The 17,593-nt window shown below is 45.1% G+C and overlaps 1 protein-coding gene across 2 annotated transcripts in view; it reads right to left on the bottom strand.

Annotated features, from left to right (window-relative positions):
- The window catches only part of CLUAP1 (clusterin associated protein 1), a 53,654-nt gene extending 39,297 nt beyond the window's left edge, over positions 1-14,357 (bottom strand). For both annotated transcript variants that reach the window (XM_066330094.1, XM_066330095.1), the window contains exons 1-5: positions 14,276-14,357; positions 13,678-13,789; positions 12,376-12,460; positions 7,937-8,116; positions 6,738-6,833 (exon numbers count right to left, since the gene is read on the bottom strand). In XM_066330094.1, the coding sequence (XP_066186191.1) occupies positions 6,738-6,833; positions 7,937-8,116; positions 12,376-12,460; positions 13,678-13,789; positions 14,276-14,297 (495 nt within the window). In that variant the 5' untranslated portion in view covers positions 14,298-14,357. The remainder of the gene's footprint in view (positions 1-6,737; positions 6,834-7,936; positions 8,117-12,375; positions 12,461-13,677; positions 13,790-14,275) is intronic.
- Between the last annotated feature and the right edge of the window lie 3,236 nt (positions 14,358-17,593).

Below are 17,593 nucleotides of genomic sequence, written 5' to 3'. Positions count from 1 at the left end.
TTCCAGTGTGCCTGATGTATGGAAAAATGGATGCACTCCTCCTCCAAACTGCAGGAAGAAACCAAGACAAGTAAATAAGGCATGACCAGCACACAAGTCACTGATGATAAATGTGGTGTAATAACATGTTCTGATGTGCTCCACGTCTAGCAGAGGTTTCTACACACCTTTTTGGTGGTAAGGAACAGAAATTAAAGCTTTTTTCCTAACACACTAGTCGTGCTGTGGCTGCCCCTGGATCTCTGGAAGTGTCCAAGGCCAGGTTGGATGGGGCTTGGAGCAACCTGGGATAGTGGAAGGTGTCCCTGCCCATGGAAGGGTGGAACTGGGTGATCTTTAAGGTCCTTATAAACTCAATCCATGACTCCTTTCCTGAGTTTTTGAGCATAGGTTAAATCTTTGTTTTCCAGGAGTTCTCAGCCTAATGCACACAGAAGTTTGTGCACTCCTCACTGTGACTTCAGCCTCAATCCAGGCAGCCCCACACCCTCTGCTCCCTGCAAACTGGGCCTTGGCAATTCCAGCTGTCCATGCAGGCCATAAGACTCTCCTTGAGGAGTTTATTACTCAGGGAGTTCACTCACACACACTGGGATCATATTTGGCCAATCCAGGGGAGGGATGATTTGGCAGTTATAAAGGAACAGGAAGGCTCATGAGGAACATTAATCCTTCTGAAGGGAGTTGACTGTTCCCAACAGCCCATTTTCCCCCTCAGAGCATTAAAGTCCTGGTAATTGAGAATTTTGCTGCTTCCAGACTATGCTGCTTGGTTTCATGCTCATCTCAGCAGTCTCCAAAAGGTACCCACAAGGACATTTCCCTACTCAGCAATGCAGAGCCTCAATCAGTGCCCCAAACCCTCAGCTACCCCAGCAGTAAAACCCACGTCACAAGGAGGTCTGGGAGAGAGAAGCAACTGGAAAATGTAATTTTTCAATGGATCAAAAATAACCAGAAGTAACCTGCATGTGGCTCTGCTCAGGCAGGAAAGGGAACTTTAAAGCTTTCTGACAGGTATGAATTTACAGTGCTCTGTTCTCTCCCTCACCTGGTCCATCCATCTTCTGGCTCTGGAGTTGATGCCACTGTTTCACCCTCGGCTCACAAACCCCAGGATGTGCCTCCTGTGATCTTTCCATACCCCCAGAACACCCACCTTTCATTTACTTTGTGCAAAGTTTGAGGACAGACTGCACTGGTAAAGCTTGGGTCAGTCCTCAGGACTACAGGGGGTCACTTCATGGCTCCTTGGCCAGGAGGTGGCCTGGGATGTCTCCTCCAGTTTGTGGGAAGATGACAAGGAACTCCTTGTTCTAGAGCAGAAGCTAAGCCTGTGAGTGAAATTCCAAATACAATCAGCTAGAAATGGCCTTGCCTGGGCATTGCTGGTTGGTTTACAAAGGAAAAAGGGGCAGGGTTTGAAGTGACCTGAAAGGTCATTTCATTCCAACTCCCTGCCATGGGCAGGGACACTTTCCACTGGACATAACCAGTCCCCAAAATGCCAGGAGAAAGGTGCCAACCAGCACTTTACAGCTGATGCCATTTCTTCAAGCTAAATGCTCCTGGGAAGGTCATACAAAAAAATTTCTGACTTTAAATACATACAACTGCATTTCTGCTTAAAGCAATCTAATATTGATTCAACACTGGATCACAGGTGCAAGGGTTAATTTTGGCTTCCCAATTTGCAATAAGCCCTCTTCCTCAAAGTGGCAGGTTAGGCTTGGGTTAGAAGCAGGACTGTACAAAAAAAAACAAAGCAAACCAAGTAATTCTCCAGAGTTGTGGCAATTTCAAGTTACAAATTTCCACTAGAAGTTCTATGTGTGGCAATTCTGTAACCAAAGCCCAGGAAATGAAAGAAATTCATTTATCAGCCTCCCCCAAGCAGTGTCTCGTGTCCAGAAGTAACATTTGGCAGGCGGAAAAATGCTTCCAACGTTCCCAATAAAATGATTTTTTTGCAGTTAAGTTCCAAAGAGCAGGGAGTGATGCAGCCATCTCTGAAATCACATCTCCCTCTCCCCTTGAGCAGCAGTGGCAGAGGGAGAAGGAAGGGAGGAAGGGGTCTTGAATCCAAAAGCTGGGAATAAAGAGATCCAAGTGAAATATCTTTAGTGGTTTGTGCTGAATTAACCCTGCCTCAGCTGCACAGCAGGGTCTAAATGCCTCTGGCTCTCTGAAGAGTTTAATTCCAGCCTTTCCCAGCTGAGTTGGTAACAAGATTCTGGATGACTCCCATCAGTTTGGGAACAAGCTGGTGCTGTGGGCATCCACAACAATAACAGAGAGCAGTGCCCTGGACTTACTCCTTAATTTATCCTCCACAGAGTGGAAAACACTTCATGTGGCTGTTAAGAGCTTTAATCTACCTAATTCAGCAACTGCTTTATTTACAGGAGCAGATACAGGGAATAAACACTTTTTCCAAGGGCACAGATGGGATAAGTGCCAAGAGGAGCATTAGGTAACAAATCCACTGCATTGTCCATCTTTAGAACCAGCTAAAAGCCTTAAAAGAAAATGTTATTTTCATTTCTTCTTCAGCTTTACAGAGCTTCCAGCTAATTAAGAGGTAAATAAAATGAAAACACGCCTGAGAAGGTGAGAGATCCTTCTGCCTGCCAACAGCACAGAGGCAGTTTTCTTATGGTTTTTTTTTTTTTTTCTTTACTCCATTATCTTCCTGTGTCCAGTAATTCAGCAAGTCAGAGCAGGACAGCTTCCTGACAGGCTCCTGCCACTGTGGCCAGGACCTCTGGCAGAAGCAGAGTGGGCGGCACTCAGAGGCATAAAGAGCCAGGAAACTTTCCTTTGGGATTTCCATTGTAGGATAATTCAAGAGAACCCTTCCTCAACTGAGGACAACTGCCCTTGGAAGTCTCATTACTGCTTTATTTTGAGCTGAAGAGTGATTTAGACCAGCTCATCACCACCCTCTTCCCCCAAAGGGTAATCTGGCCATTTCCCCCACCTTGCCAGGTTTTTGGGATACAGAGCACTACTGGCTTTTCCAACATCTTTTTCCCTGTACAGAATGGCAGCTGTGTAGATCCCAGAGAGGAAAATGCATAGAGAAGCAGTGCTGCATTTTGCCTGAGTGCTGACATTAATTCTCTTGCTACTTTTCTTGATTTGAGATTTGACAGCCTTAACAACAGACTGGTATTTTCCACTTCTTTTCTCCATTCATTTAGTACCGTGTAGGAAGACAGAGAAAGAAATCCAAACAAAATCCTTCATCCCCATCTCAAATCCAAATCGACCCTACCTACCCCATGCAAAAAAAGAAAACCAGAACTCAACATGCCTGGTTACTCTTCCAGAGGTAACTGTAAATATTCTGAAAATGAAAGTTACATAGCAATGAAATACAGAGAAAGTGCCCTTGGCAGGAAAGGAAATAATGATGAAGACGTATTTCAATATATCTTCAACAAGAAACAATAAAGATGTATTTCTCCGTGGATGGAATTTGCATGGAATTGGCTTTTCATTTAGGGATCTCACTGTGTGGTACCAAGCTCATTCATCAGCTCCACTAAGCTCTACAAATCCCAAAACTGCAATTTCTGTGCTCCACAATTGCTTCCAAGCAAGACTGGAAGCTGCAAATTACCTTCCAAATGTAATGCTTAAATCTGTTCTAAAATAAAAACTCTGTGTCTCCAGCACTGCCACAGGACACCAATAACCTGCTCTGTGCTCATCCTCAGCTGGGCCAGAAACAACACAGCTTCCATGGAAGTCAGTAATTATATTTGGGATTTGCATTTGACAATATATGCAGCTTTGGGGGTTGTTTGGGATTTTTTCTCCCATATAACTTAACAACATCATCGTCTGAATTCAGCATGCCTTGTAGGTTTCGTTTCTTCCTCTGTTGTTAATTAAAGATTCTTTTTTGGCATTACTTGGGAAGCAGTTTAAATATACAAAAGAACCGTATATTCAGTCAGGGAATAAGATCTTTGCAAAGGCTTCAGAAAGGCAGAGAACCACATTTCCATGAAATCAGACCTCAACTCTTCCCCAAAAATATGTACATACATTTACAGCACTCTACCTCCCATAAATCTAACCCAACCTTTCCCTTAAATTCGTCTCAAACTGAAATTTGTTTTCATTCAGAAAGTAATTTATTTTAAAAAGTGTTTCATGACTTGGAGCAACGAAATTTATCTAATGTATGAAATTTTTCTACACAATTTCTATACAAATTATGTAGAAAAAGACTCCAATAGAGAAGGTAAAGGTTGTGGAGCAAATTAGAGTCAGCATTTCCAAACGAAATAATGAGTTTTACTTCATTATCCCCCCATGATCTTTTCCCAAAAGCTGCTCAGACTATGAAAACAGATCTAGTCAACCCATTAGTGCCAAATGCTGGCATTTCCTTTATAGTTCCTGGAAAATTAAGCCATCTTCACTTAGGATGGAAATAAAATTTATCATCAGTCTGTTGAAGCTTAGGTAGGAAGAGCTTTTATTTAAATATTTGGAAATGAATGGATTCAAAAGAGAAAAGAGGTTCAGGGAACACAAAACTCTGATGTTCTCAAATTCCTTTAAACACTATGACAGCTGTTGATAGATTTTAGCACATGCAACAGATTTCAGGAGAAAAAATGGAATAAAAAACTAAACCACACTGGCACAACACAAACCCTCTGGCAGTGCCACTTAGTGTGAGCATTAATTAGCCAGGCACCGCCAGAAGAAAATAACCAATGGAAATCAATAATCTGCACATTAAAAAGCAATAAAAGTAATCTTGTTTTACTGGCAAGTAATTTGGTGTCTACCAGCAAAGCTCTACTCCCCACCCAAAGCCAGAAAGAACTTGAATTCTTCCCCACCTGGAATGGGGTGGGAAGGGGAGGCAGAGGATGCCATTCCTGAGGTGTCCTGAGCATCTCCCCGGGAAGGATCCAGGGAGGATCTGGCAGATGAGGAGAGGCAATTCCTGACTGCCCTCAGCACAAGAACCCCAGACCCAACAGTGATGGGAAAACCCAGCAGTGTTCGGCTCAAAGCCTCTCCTGTGATGGGCAAATTTCATACTTCAAGTGAAAGGCAGAGTTGGGGCTGGTAATTAAACATTACAAATTCCACTGCAAAGCTGGTTCCTGCAACCTCCTGCCTTTTAACCTGAAACCTGTTCGCATTGCTACACCCTCAAGTCTCAAGTTTGTTGCACGTACCAAAGTTGACATTTAACACACCAGCCGAAAATGGGTCCTTCAGGTTTAACAGATCACCAGAAACCCTGGAACCAGCCCCAAATCCTAAGGAACAGAGCTAAAAAGGCTCTTCTGCAGCTCTCTGGAGGCTCTCCCTGTGCTGTCACTGTCACCTGCTGCCTTTAGGTGATGCAGTCAGAGCTGATGGCACAGGTCACCTTCCTCAGGACAGCATTTCCTAAAGACAACAAGTTCCATCTGCCAAACCTCTTTGCAAAACACAACCTCATGCACCTGGACAGCATTAGTTGGTCCCATTTTGTGTACTCAGCCACAAGGAACACGTGCTCACTGCTCTAAGAACTCCAAACCTTTTAGAAATGATACCTCTAAGAAGGCTCCCACTCCAGAGTTCTAAATGGCCCCACTGAGAAGTGGCTGCACTGAAGCACTTTCTCCTCTCTTCATTTTCCAACTCATGCTTTCAGCACACTTCACTTGTGCCTGGCCCTTTTCCAGGGCCCAGTTCTAAACTTAGTGTTCTAAAAACCTTGATTACAAGTGACTAAACAGCACCCAATTCAAACCAATGCTTGAGTACTTTAAAAATGCCTGAAGTGCATTTAAAAATGCCTTTATTTGACTTTTAGCAGAGTTACAGGGATGCTCCACTAAAGCAAGTATTAAAACACCACACAGCAGCTGTGTGAAAACTCCTTCAGAGCCAAGAAATCAGGCAGAGTGCAAGAGAAGTAACTGATCAACTGTTCTGTGACACTTATCCCTTCTCCCTCTCTTTTGAAACATTAACACCCTGCACACCACAGTGATGTATGGATCCAGCAGGAAAGGCAGTGCTCCATGGAGGAACTCCCCAGGTTATCAGCTACCCTTTGAAACACTGCACTCCATCAAACAAGGATCTGGGAGCATTAACTGTCCAGGCTCAGAGTTTACAACTTAAGGGTGCACTCCCTACACCCAGACATCTGAACATTTCCCACACCAGGCAGGGTCTCCCTCATTTGAAGTCCCTTTTCAGAAGATGAAGAACCTGCAGCATTGCAGATAAAGGCACTGAAGAAAATAATGGCAACACTTCCAGCAGTGTGCACTGGCTTCATACAACAGCTTTTGATTTTCCTTCTTTACTTCTCCAGCTAAGCTGAAGAACATGCTCCCTGCAGGCTGTGATGCCTCCAGCTCTTGGCACAGAAATAATGAGCCTTGCCCTTAGAAAACTAACAGCATTCATCATTTATCTGTTAGAATATCCATCCCCACCACTACAGCCTGCACATGTATTGCCAAACAGAGAGTATTTCAGTTTTCTGCTGAAGAGAAAATGCCAGCCTGTTCTCTCAGGCTGCCTGCAGTCCAGCCATGAATAGCAGGAAGGAAATGCAAACTGTCAGGCCCATTCCTTCAAACTCACGAAATATTCATGTCAGATGCAGACATTAATAAGAACTGAGTCTTTTTTCCCCTTTTTGCCTTTGAGGCACCCAGTGAACACAAGTTTTTCCACCCACTTCAGTGTGTACTTACCCTCAGTTCCACCTCTTTGCCAAGTAAGTCATACAGGACTGCTCCTTTGGAGGTGATTTCAGAAGCAAGCTGTCTAGCTGCCTTCAAGTCAGCAATCTGGGAACACAGCAACAGCACTGGATAGCAGGACAATCTCCAACACCACAAAGAATATCCATGGTAATTCTCATTTTGATGTCAAAATTTGCACTGGAGGTCAAAACTCTGACAGAAGTTGTGCACTAGAATCAGAGTGGACAGAGTGTTTCTTGGCTTTAAAACAGTCCAGGTGAGGCCCTGTCAGTTACAGCTTTCTGAGTGAAACCCCAAATATTTTAGGGCAAGGAAAAAAAAAACAAACAAAACACAAATCTCCTCAGAACAGCCAGTTGTTGGTTCATGTGCTGCCCAGGACAAAGGGAAACATCACCATTTTCATAAGCAGAAGTAAAAACTTCATATACCAAAAGGAATGGGACGAGCCTGCAATGTAAGTAATGAACTTCTGAGCATCTACCAAGTGTTTTTTTGTTATTTTTTCAGAGACACGTCAGACTTACACAGAGGAGAACCACTTGTGGATCTGCCATTTTCTCAAGAATCACAGGAACAGAGAACCATAGAATGGTTTGTGTGGGAAGAGACCCTAAAGCCCATCCAGTCCCACCCCTGCCATGGGCAGGGACATCTTTCACAGCAGTAGTAACAGCAATTTCTCTTATTTAGCAAAGTGCTAGGTTGTTGTTTGGTTTTTTTTTTTTTTTCTTTCTTTCAGTACTTAGAGAAGGTGCTTTTAAAATATCTAGAGATGGCTTTTATTTTAAGGGCTTGAACAGCTTTGATGTCTCTTAGGGTCACAGTAAGATTTCCCTTTCAACACAAATGGGCTGGAAATCAACTTTCAGTCAGTATTTTGCGAACTCCTCCAGTTGCAAAAGTTTTAGTAGGTAGAAAATAATTTTTATGCCAGTCAACTCCAATCTTTCTATGGTATCAACACCATTTCAATACAAAGAGAACCAATTTTGTGCCACTGTTGCCTTGCTTCTGGTTGAGAATTCAGAGATTAAAATGAATCACAGAGTCACAGAACCCCACTCACTGAAGCCTGACTTAAAACCCTGCCTTACTGCCTTGCCAGAACATTCTCCACCTAAATTTCAGCTGGAAAAGAGGCGAGTTTTTCCCCAAGTGAACACAACAGTACCACTCTGGCTTACTTTTGAGCCCAGATCGAACTTGAACTTGTTGCTGTCCTCCTCTGGGAGCTCTGCACGCTGCCCTCCCTGGGTGTTCATGGCCCCGTAGAGCACCGAGGTGACCTTGAGCAGCTCCTTCACCGCGTACCCATCGGCCTGGTACAGCCTCTTGGTGTTCAGCTTGATGTGAGCCTTGGTGGCCTTGGGCAGGAAAGAAGGAATTCAGCACTCACAAAGAACAAAACCCTCATTTATCTGCACTCAAAGCTCTTTTTGGGGGCAGCAGGCTCGGCGTAAGTTTGAGATTTCATGTTTTTCAAATTCTGTGCTGTTTCGGGGTGCAGTTCGGAGCCTCACATTAAGTGTTAGTAAACTCTCTTCACAGAGCAGGGAGACAAATCCTTTTCCTGCTGGAGACCAAGGACAACTTTCAGGCCCCAACAGCACCAACCACGGTGAACTGAAGGGAGGAAAAGAATGATGGGACCTGAAGCTATAACTGGACAATTAAATCCCAAGATGCAAATAGACCAAAACTTAGAAAAGTGTAAGACCTCATGACTGGTCAGCCATTTTGTGACCATTCTAGTCCACCTTGGGTGTGCCCCTGGCCAGGCTCTTGCCCTGCCCAAGGTATACCCTAAAGGCCTTTCAATAAATCCCTACTTTATTCTCTAGCTCTGTCCAGTCTCTGTCTCAGGTCAGCCTTCCCAAGGCATCAGCACACAGTAACTCCTCCTGTTAGGACACCCAGTTTGCCTCATCATGATACTGGTATTTTAAGAGGAAAGTTTTCTGAAAGCTGTGCACTCTCTGCATGTCAGAACATATACAGAAAACCCCTCAAACTATCATTATTTCTTCCCTGAATAAAGATCAGAAAAAATCCTATGCACCACTTAAATTCAAATTAAGTTTAAGTGGAAAGTAAGTGCTGCCCAGGTCTTGTGATGATGCTGCAGAGAGGTAAATTTCACCCTTAATGAGTTGCAAGAATAAGATCAGTTATCCTAATTTAACTGTCTTCTCTTCCAGCAGCACCTTCCAAATGTTTTATTGTTTATCTCAAATTTTCTCCTGCTATGATATTAGCGATTTTATTACTTTCCTTCCCATCTCTGAAAGGTACAGACAGAACAATAAGGGAAGAAATATTAAGAATTCTAACATTATCTTTCTGGGCTTCCAAATAATAAAGGGGGGAAATTACTATTTGTCACAGAAAGGACAAAAATGTTGTTCTTGAAATTCCTGGTAAGTTTATATTATAAATGAATAACCACAAGGAGGAAACCACAAATTTCAGATTAAACTTTGAGGGAATCTTTGTGGTGGCAATGAAACAAGGGACCAAGAAAAGAAACACTGATCACCAGCTATGGATCCAAAAATTAAGCTTAAAAATGACACATGAAGCACAAAAGTGACTTAGCATCTTTTCAGTATATTTTTAAGATATACTTCTGCTGAAATGTTTCTCCTTTGGGAAGCCTGTAGCAGATAGAGCCCATCCATGAGTCACTGGTGGTATTACACAGCTCTGGTTTTACAGTGTTCCTGGAGGAATTCACCTTCACTCAGGCTCTGACAGAGCAGGACCTTCAAAAGACTCACATACTACAATATTTGGTACAATACAATTATAAGCTCTTCATTGAGCTTCACTGGATAATGGACTGAAGAAAAAAATCCTGTGAAACTCAAGAGAGAAAGCACCATGCTTCAAACCATGGATGGGGCTACAGCTTTTCCAAAGAAACAAAGCAAAGGGATGTTGGCCCATGTTTATTCAGGTGCATTTTGTCAAGACTTTGTGACTTTAAAATCATATTTTAATTTCCAATAAATATTTTCCTCTTGCCTATCTCATCCCAAAATTTCAACCCAGCAGAGAAAAATGACTCTGAGGCTGCCAGAGCTCAGGATCCCAACTCAGGATCTTCTGTGATTCCTGAAAACTGAAGACCAAACTTTCAGAACAGGCTCCTGATGTTGTGCACCCTGAGCCAGAGGAATAAGAAACTCCCAGCACAAAAAAATACCTAATTGCTTCTGAAGTGCTGGTCTCAGAATGACCTCAAATGAGCCAAGACACAAAGTGAAAAGCCTGATACATTCACCTCCCTTCCTTTGCAGCAGAAGCAATCTAAAAATTAATTGCAGAAACAGCAAGTATTCCATTTTAGTACAAGTGGTCATTAAATTGACTGACTGTTAAAAATCCCCTATCCAAAGGGGACTGACACACTAAAATTGTAAAGCATGTTGCTAGAAAGAAGAGTTCCAATTTCAGCTCCATTCACCCTCAAGAGAGTAAAATCAATGTTCAGTAAGAGGAAAAAAAAGGTTTTTCATTTGAAGGCTACTTAAACAGAGAAAAAATACATGGACAAGTACATATATTTTTCAGACTGGCACAACGGCACTGTGGAGTCAAGAAGACAACTTCACACTTGGAAAGTCACCTCCATCACACGTTTGACACACTCACCTATTTGATTAGTTGTTTTATCTTGTAACATTTCTAGTTTTATAGAACCACTAAAAACCACAGCTATTTATTCTGAAGATCAGATGGTTAAAATGCAACAAAAAAAATGTAAGTAGACAAATAGGATGGCAGCAACAGCCAGAAAAAAAACTGCTTAACTTCACAATCTGCTTTATTAATATCATGAAGCCAAATTTGTCTGTGATGTCTGATGCCTGCAGAAGGTTTTGTGCCCTTGGGCTGCTGAGTTTGTTTTCATGAATGAATTTCTATGAGATAAACTCATCAGAGGCTTTCTGCTGGACTCCAAATTTGGACCCAAGTGGGCTCAAGCAGGAGCCAGGTATTGAGCCCCACTGATCAGGGCAGTTCTAAGGGGAGAATTGATTAAAAACCCACCTAAGGCAACCTTGCAGGCACTTCAGAACTTTTGGGTCTGGAAAGGAGACATTTGGTAAATTCTCAGACTGCCAGGAACACAGAGCAGTAGCTAATTTGTGTGGAAAATTAACACCTCCTCACTCCTTGTTCAGCAAAGCAGAGCAAAGCTCCAGCTCCATTCCCTGGTGATGGATCTGTGCTGACATTCTCTTCTGAGACAATTCTGCCTCCATCACATCTCCCATCTGCCCACGGATGCACAAAGCCATTAACTCCTGGGGAAGATAATTGTGGATTGCACGGACAGTGAATTATTAAGGAAATGTCTACAAGCTTCTCCCATCCTGGAAATGCTGAAAACCTACAATAATCCCCACATTAACTTGTAATATTAACTGAGACTAGGTACAGGATGATTAAAGTAATTTCCATTCATTTCATTTTCTGAATCATGTTATGTAATTCTCCAAAAGCCCTGGGATTTTTGACACAAAATCAGCTATTGAAAAGCACGACAGTATTTCAGCTTCCAGATTGTGCTTGGAGGGGGAAACCCTTCCAAACAAAACAGACCTGCTCACTCCATCTCATGATGCTGCAGGGCTCAAAAGTACACTCTAATATGTACAGGAATGCCCTGAACATGGCAAAATTAAGAATTGAGAGAATTTATGGTGCACACTATTCACAAATGACAAGGGAAATATTATTAAGATGACATTTTATTAAGGTCTGAGATTTCTTAAGAAGTATTGTAATTCATCTTTGGTATCAGCATTAAAACTTGCATTCCAAGAAGTTCTTTTCAGATAATGAAGAGTGTTAATCTAAGCATGTGACAACATCAAAGGCTCACACTGCTTCAAATTCTATGAAGGACAATGTTCTTTTATTCAAAAAGACTAAAATATTTGATGGCCCAATCCAAATATGATCATCCATTAAAAAATGGATCTGACAAAAGAACACGTGCCTTGATCTATGGGAAATCTCATACAACATATACCAATATATGATTTTTTATCATAATGAAAACATCAGAAATTATGATTATTCAAGCACAGAAAAGAATCAGGCATCCAAAGTTAACAATAACTTTGGTGGGATCTCGTCTAAAACAATTTAAATGGTTTAAAAACACTTCCGACCTACAGCTGTGTCTTCCACTGTCACCTTTTATAAATAAGAGATGATAAGGATGAATATTGTTTTATATCCCAATATCATATTTGGATCCCAGTCCTGCAGACATAAGTACAGAATATCAGTAACAGGATGCCCTGGCCTCCTGAAATTTCCCCCAGACAGAGGATCACAGAATCATTGAATGGTTTGGGTTGGAAGAGACCTTAAAGCTTATCCAAGTCCACCCCCTGCCATGACAGGGACACCTTCCACTATCCCAGGCTGCTCCAAGCCCCGTCCAGCCTGGCCTAGGGCACTTCCAGGGATAAAACAGCACCAGAATGCAACACAAACCCAGCCACCCCTGGCAAGGAAACTCTGTGGGGTTAAGAGAGAAAGCTCTAAAGCTGCCATGGAAGTAGGATTTCAGATGTTCAGGATTTCAGCCCCTGGGCAGACTCACCATGAACTGAGCCACGGCCTTAATGAAGAACACCCGGTCCTGCTCTGTGTCCACATCCCCAGGAATGTCACTGTGAGGTTCATACCTGTGCAAACAACAGCTGGAGATTACAACAACGTTCTGGCAACATTAAAAGGCCTGATTCGTCTGCGAGGCAAAAATCAAACACAAAGCAAGCATGGACAAGACTGGAAAATAATGTGTAAATCAATTCCTACTGCAGACTGAGGCACCCAGAGCCTGGAATGCCCACAGTGGGTTTGTACAAACTGCAGAGCTGTAAAACCTGACACACTGCACACGTTCATGCCCAGACATCATTTCAAACATACTCCTTTCACAAGGGAAGGAAACTTATGGAAAACAAACTGAAATCTGTGAAATGCTTAATAAAACCACATGAGTGAGATGCAGAAACTTCTAGAAGTGGCCACTATGCAGGAACCAGGGAAGAATAAAAGGAAATTTAGTGATTTGGGACCCTGAGTGTAACAGCAGCATTTTAAAGACTATTTAAGCAACTTAATCCAAGTAATTTGGAATGGTTCTGAGTATATCCCTATTTCGTTCCAACTGCAAGAATATTCAGCAAGTATCTAACGACTTGGTAATCAAACTTAACGGATATTAATTATTAATCCAGGCCAAAAACAGCAATCAGGCAAACTGGTCAATGTTGGTTTCAATTATAATGTTTTACCTTATTATGTTAAAAAAAAACCCTTGATTTTACACTTAAGCAGGAGAAAGAAGATAACATATAATTCAGATAACACCTCAAAATCCAGAAATATTCAACCAAAGTCTGTCAATGGGCTAAGTGGGTGTAAAACTGCAACTGGACAGTAACAGATTAGAACCAAACCATTTTATTTCTTTTAAACATGTTGCAGATGCAGGACAATGCCAGGCTGAGTCAACAGCTTGTAGCAACAACACAAGAACTGGCTGGGTTTGGGTGAAGTTCCCACACCAAATCATCCTTTTTGAATAAAAGGTCAGACATGGACAAGCTATAGAATTTGGAAAATATGTGAGAGAGATAAGGCTACTCTTCAATGAGTGTGCCCACAGTCAAGGTGAAACCTCTGCCAGCACTGAGTCCCTGGGTTTGCTATTCCAGGCTGTGTCATTAAGCTAAAAGCCTGCAAACTACCACGTTTCTATCTGGTATTTAGAAGAGCAGAGCTCAAGGAATGACTAAGTATCACTGAGTTCCGTAATTCCACAGCACACCATCGGTTTCAAGCACACTACCCGCATCCCAATGTCAGCCCAAAATTTGTTGGTCTCATCACCGACCTTTTCACCAGCCACAGCAGCACTTCTGACACAAGCCTGAAGTTTGGGGTGTGGAAATTCTCCATGGATATGATTCGAGGGTACCCCAGCGCCCTCATCATCTCAGTAAAATCTGAAAAATGAGGAAGAGCAGAGATGCCTTCTTAAATATCCAATAAGGGCTTTGGCAAGATTACCATCTCCCACAGAGTGCTGCTTAGTTACCATGAGATACGCCTAGTGCAAGGCACTGTTAAAAAATTAAACCTCAATGATTAACATAAATCGTATAATTCCAACAGAAAACACGCCAAAGTGAAAACAAGCATTTGTAACGAAATTCACGGAGATGAAACGACACAGACACAGCCTCTCCCTGCAAACACAGCACTCAATTGTGCTGCCTACGGCGGGGAGAATCCCGTCCGTGCAGGGCTGTGCTACCCGCGGCAGCGGGGACCCCTCCCAGGCCAGCACCGGCGGGCTCAGCCCCGCATCCCCCGCGGCACCGCCCGCGGGCAGCTCCGTGTGAGGCCGAGCGGAGCAGCGGGGCCCCGGGAGGCCCAGCCGGGAGTGCCGATCCCGCCCGGCCCGGCCCCGCCGCCCCGGCCGCGCTCACTGCGGAGGTCGCGGAACGACATCGCCGGGCCCCGCGGCCGCCACGGCTCTGAGGCAACGCGCTACGGCGGCGCGGCGGGGCCAAACCCCGCGGGAAGCGAAGTGCGCGGCGGGCCGGACACCGTGTCACGGTCCGGCATACATCGGGACGGAAGAGCGCGCTGACATCAGCGAGTCAATATGTGACCGATCGCCACCGTGGAAACCAGCTCATAGCACTGAGTGCCGTGTCCCGGCTTTCCTTCAACACCTCTCGCCACAGGGAATCCACCACACGTATGGGCAGCCCATTCTAATATCACCCTTTCAGAGAAGAAATTTTTCCTTGTGTCCAACTTAAAGCTCACCTGGCGCACTTAAGACTGTGTCGTCTTGTCCTGTCCCCTGTGCCCTGGGAGCAGAGCCAGCCCCCACTTGGCTGCACCCTCCTGGCACGCAGCTGCCGAGAGTGAGAACGTGTCTCCCACCCCACCTCCTTTTCTCCAGGATGAGCCCGCCAGGCTCCCTCAGCCTCTCCACACACGACTTGTGCTCCCTTCCCTTCCCTGCACCTGCTCCAGCCCCTCAGTGTCCTACAATTGAGGCCCCCACCGCTGGACACAGCACTGGAGCTGTGGCCTCCCCAGCGCCCAGCACAGGGTCACAAGCACTGCCCTGATGCTGCCGGCCATTCCCTGCGCCCCCGGCTCTGGCTGTGCCCCGGCGGGGTCCGGCGTCCCCCTGTGCCGCGGGGCCGTGCGGGGACACTGCCCCGACAGCAGCTCCGTGTCGCGGCTGTGTCCTCCGTGCTGGAGACGCGCCCGGTGTTACAGATGGGTGGTATGGTGATTGGCTCTCGCAAATGAGGAATGGATATGATCGGTGTTAAAAGAAGTTTTGTTGAGGTTTAAGGTTCTTTTGTTGTAGGTTGCTTTTGGAGCCCTTTTTGTCCTCCCTTTAATCCTTTCCTCTCCCCTCTGCATTGCTGCAAGACAGCACAGGTCACCTGGGTTGGCAGAGTGTCAGACCTGTGGGGAAGGGCGTGTGCCTGTACCCCTTGCATGAGGCAGCCGGGAATGGGGGAGCTTCTCCCATTCTGGGGGGACTTGGCCTGACAACACCTCACCTCTCATCTAGTTGCAAGCTTTTCGGGAATGGACAGCAAAGAAGAGTCAACTGGCAGACTTTGGGAGAGGCCAGGGACACGTAAGGAAAATGTTGAATATGTATATTGATGCAACACGCATTTTTGGCCTCGCCAGACAGCCGGGCAGCCCCTCTGTATGCATTTGACTGCCTGAAGGCAGCAGCCCTTGCCCGGGCCCCAGAGATGGAACCTCTGGCTGTCTCTTGCAGCTCCTCAGGGATGCTCCTGCCCCTTCCCTGCTGCCCCAGGGACTGCATGAGACATCTGGAGACACCCAGACACCTCCCTGGGCTTTTTCTGGGGGGTGATCAAGTAAAAGCTTCAGTGGAAGACGGAGGCAAGAGAATATTGCCCACACTCTGCCTTCCAGCTGCCCCCAATACTCTTTCAAATGCTGCTGGGACCCTCAGGCTCGACTTTACTGCTGCTCTGGAGCCCTTGTGCAGAACCACCCATCACCGTGTCCCTCCAGCTCGTAGGTAACAGCAAGCAAACACAGCAATCTATAGAAAACAGGAACTTTATTGAACTAGACTGCTCTTCCCAGCTTCAACAAGGGACTGAGAACATCACTGGGAAGCCTACGCCTAAAATACCTGTTATAAGCGAAATAGCCGAATTGTTTTATATGAAGAAATTTATTAAAGTCAATTCTGTTACAAAGAAATAAAAAGTCCACCACCAAAATAAAACAAAAATTGAAGATACCAAGCCCAGGAGTTGGCACCTGGTGAACAAGGTCAGACCAGCGATCTATCTGGGAAACAGTCCTCCCCTTGTTCACAAGAAATTGCTGCTGGAGCTTAGATTTTTATACAGTTTTTGTGCCCTCAGGCTAGACCCAGGATGTAAATCTCCTCAGCCGTCCGGATATGGCGTTATCTCTTGCATTGCATAGTTCTTCTTGGGCTTACTGAAGTCCTTTTGTCTTTTTTCTCCGGGCCGGTGATGGAGTCCAGGTGGCAGGTGTTTGGTCAGACAGTGATGATCGCTCCTTGTCTCGCTCAAAAAAAAATGTTACTTCGCCCTGCGCCTTCAAGTGCAAATGAAGTCTCCCCCTTGGATTTGAACTTTGCTCTGTGCCTTCAAATGCAAATGAAGTCTCTCCCTGAGTTTAGGTTTTGCAGTCTGAATTTTACAAAAGGGGTGCTCAGTATATTTACTATATTTAACTTTCAGCACTTTATATAAAATATTATTACAAGCATGAATTAATTCTTAGCCTCCCTCATAACAATACCTAAACTACAACTATGAAAAACTTGAACTGGGGAGTCGAGAAAACTTGTGGGAATCCTAATTAAACAAGGGGTTCCTAACACCTTGTTCTGGGTTGAGCTGCCTCCTATCCCATATATCCATCCCATATCTTGGATATGTTGTTATTGCAGCTGAATCCCGCCCTCTAGGGCGGGAGCCTGCAGTTCCGGCCTCCTTTTTTCCTTCTTGGCTGCTTTTGGCTCTTGCTTCAGCTGGCTCAGCTGCTTTTGCCTTCTTCACTTCGCTTTGCTTTGCTCTGCTCTCCGGCTGCCCCTGCCGCCGTTTTTTCTTTCCCCCCGCTGCTTCTGTTTGGGTTTTTTTCCCCTCCTTCCTTTCTCTCCCCCCTCCCCCCCCCCCCCAAGGTTTGAACCGGCTCCGGACCTGACCTGACCTGAGAAGTTGGAGAAGACCCGGGCCAGACAGAGACGCGTCAGCACCCTCCCCATCGTCACAGTAACCCGTCTTTTCCCACTATTCGGTGTTGGGGAGTGTATTTTTGTCAATAAACCGGTTTTTCCATTTTCCTCCGAGGTATTTTCCTTCCCGAACCCAGGGCTGGGGGGGGAAGGGGTGGTGGAGGTTTGGTTTAGGGGACTCCTTTTGGAGGTTCTTCCCTAATTTACTCCAAACCAGTACACACCTACGGGCGGGAACATCCCAGTGGCCAGACTCGGCACTGGTCATACATTCCCTGCTGTGACCAGTGAGCCCAGATACAAGTTGCGGTTGGAGAGTCGGAGAAGCGGACTGTCCTCCTCTCCTGAGGGCCAGGCTGCCTTCGCCTCTTCCCTCTGGGCACCAGCCTGTGCCGGAAGCTCTGGCGCAGGCAGCGCCTCATCAGGGCCCGGTTCTCCAGCAGGAGCTGCAGCAGCTCCTGGGAGCAGTTGTGGCCCTGGCAGCACGGCCCTGCAGAGGCCCAGGCGCTCCGGCTCC

The sequence above is a fragment of the Sylvia atricapilla genome, chromosome 15 (genome assembly GCF_009819655.1).
Source record: "Sylvia atricapilla isolate bSylAtr1 chromosome 15, bSylAtr1.pri, whole genome shotgun sequence".
NCBI classification, from domain to species: domain Eukaryota; kingdom Metazoa; phylum Chordata; class Aves; order Passeriformes; family Sylviidae; genus Sylvia; species Sylvia atricapilla.
The sequence above is the reverse complement of the archived record's forward strand: the minus strand, read 5'-3'. Positions and strand labels throughout refer to the sequence as shown.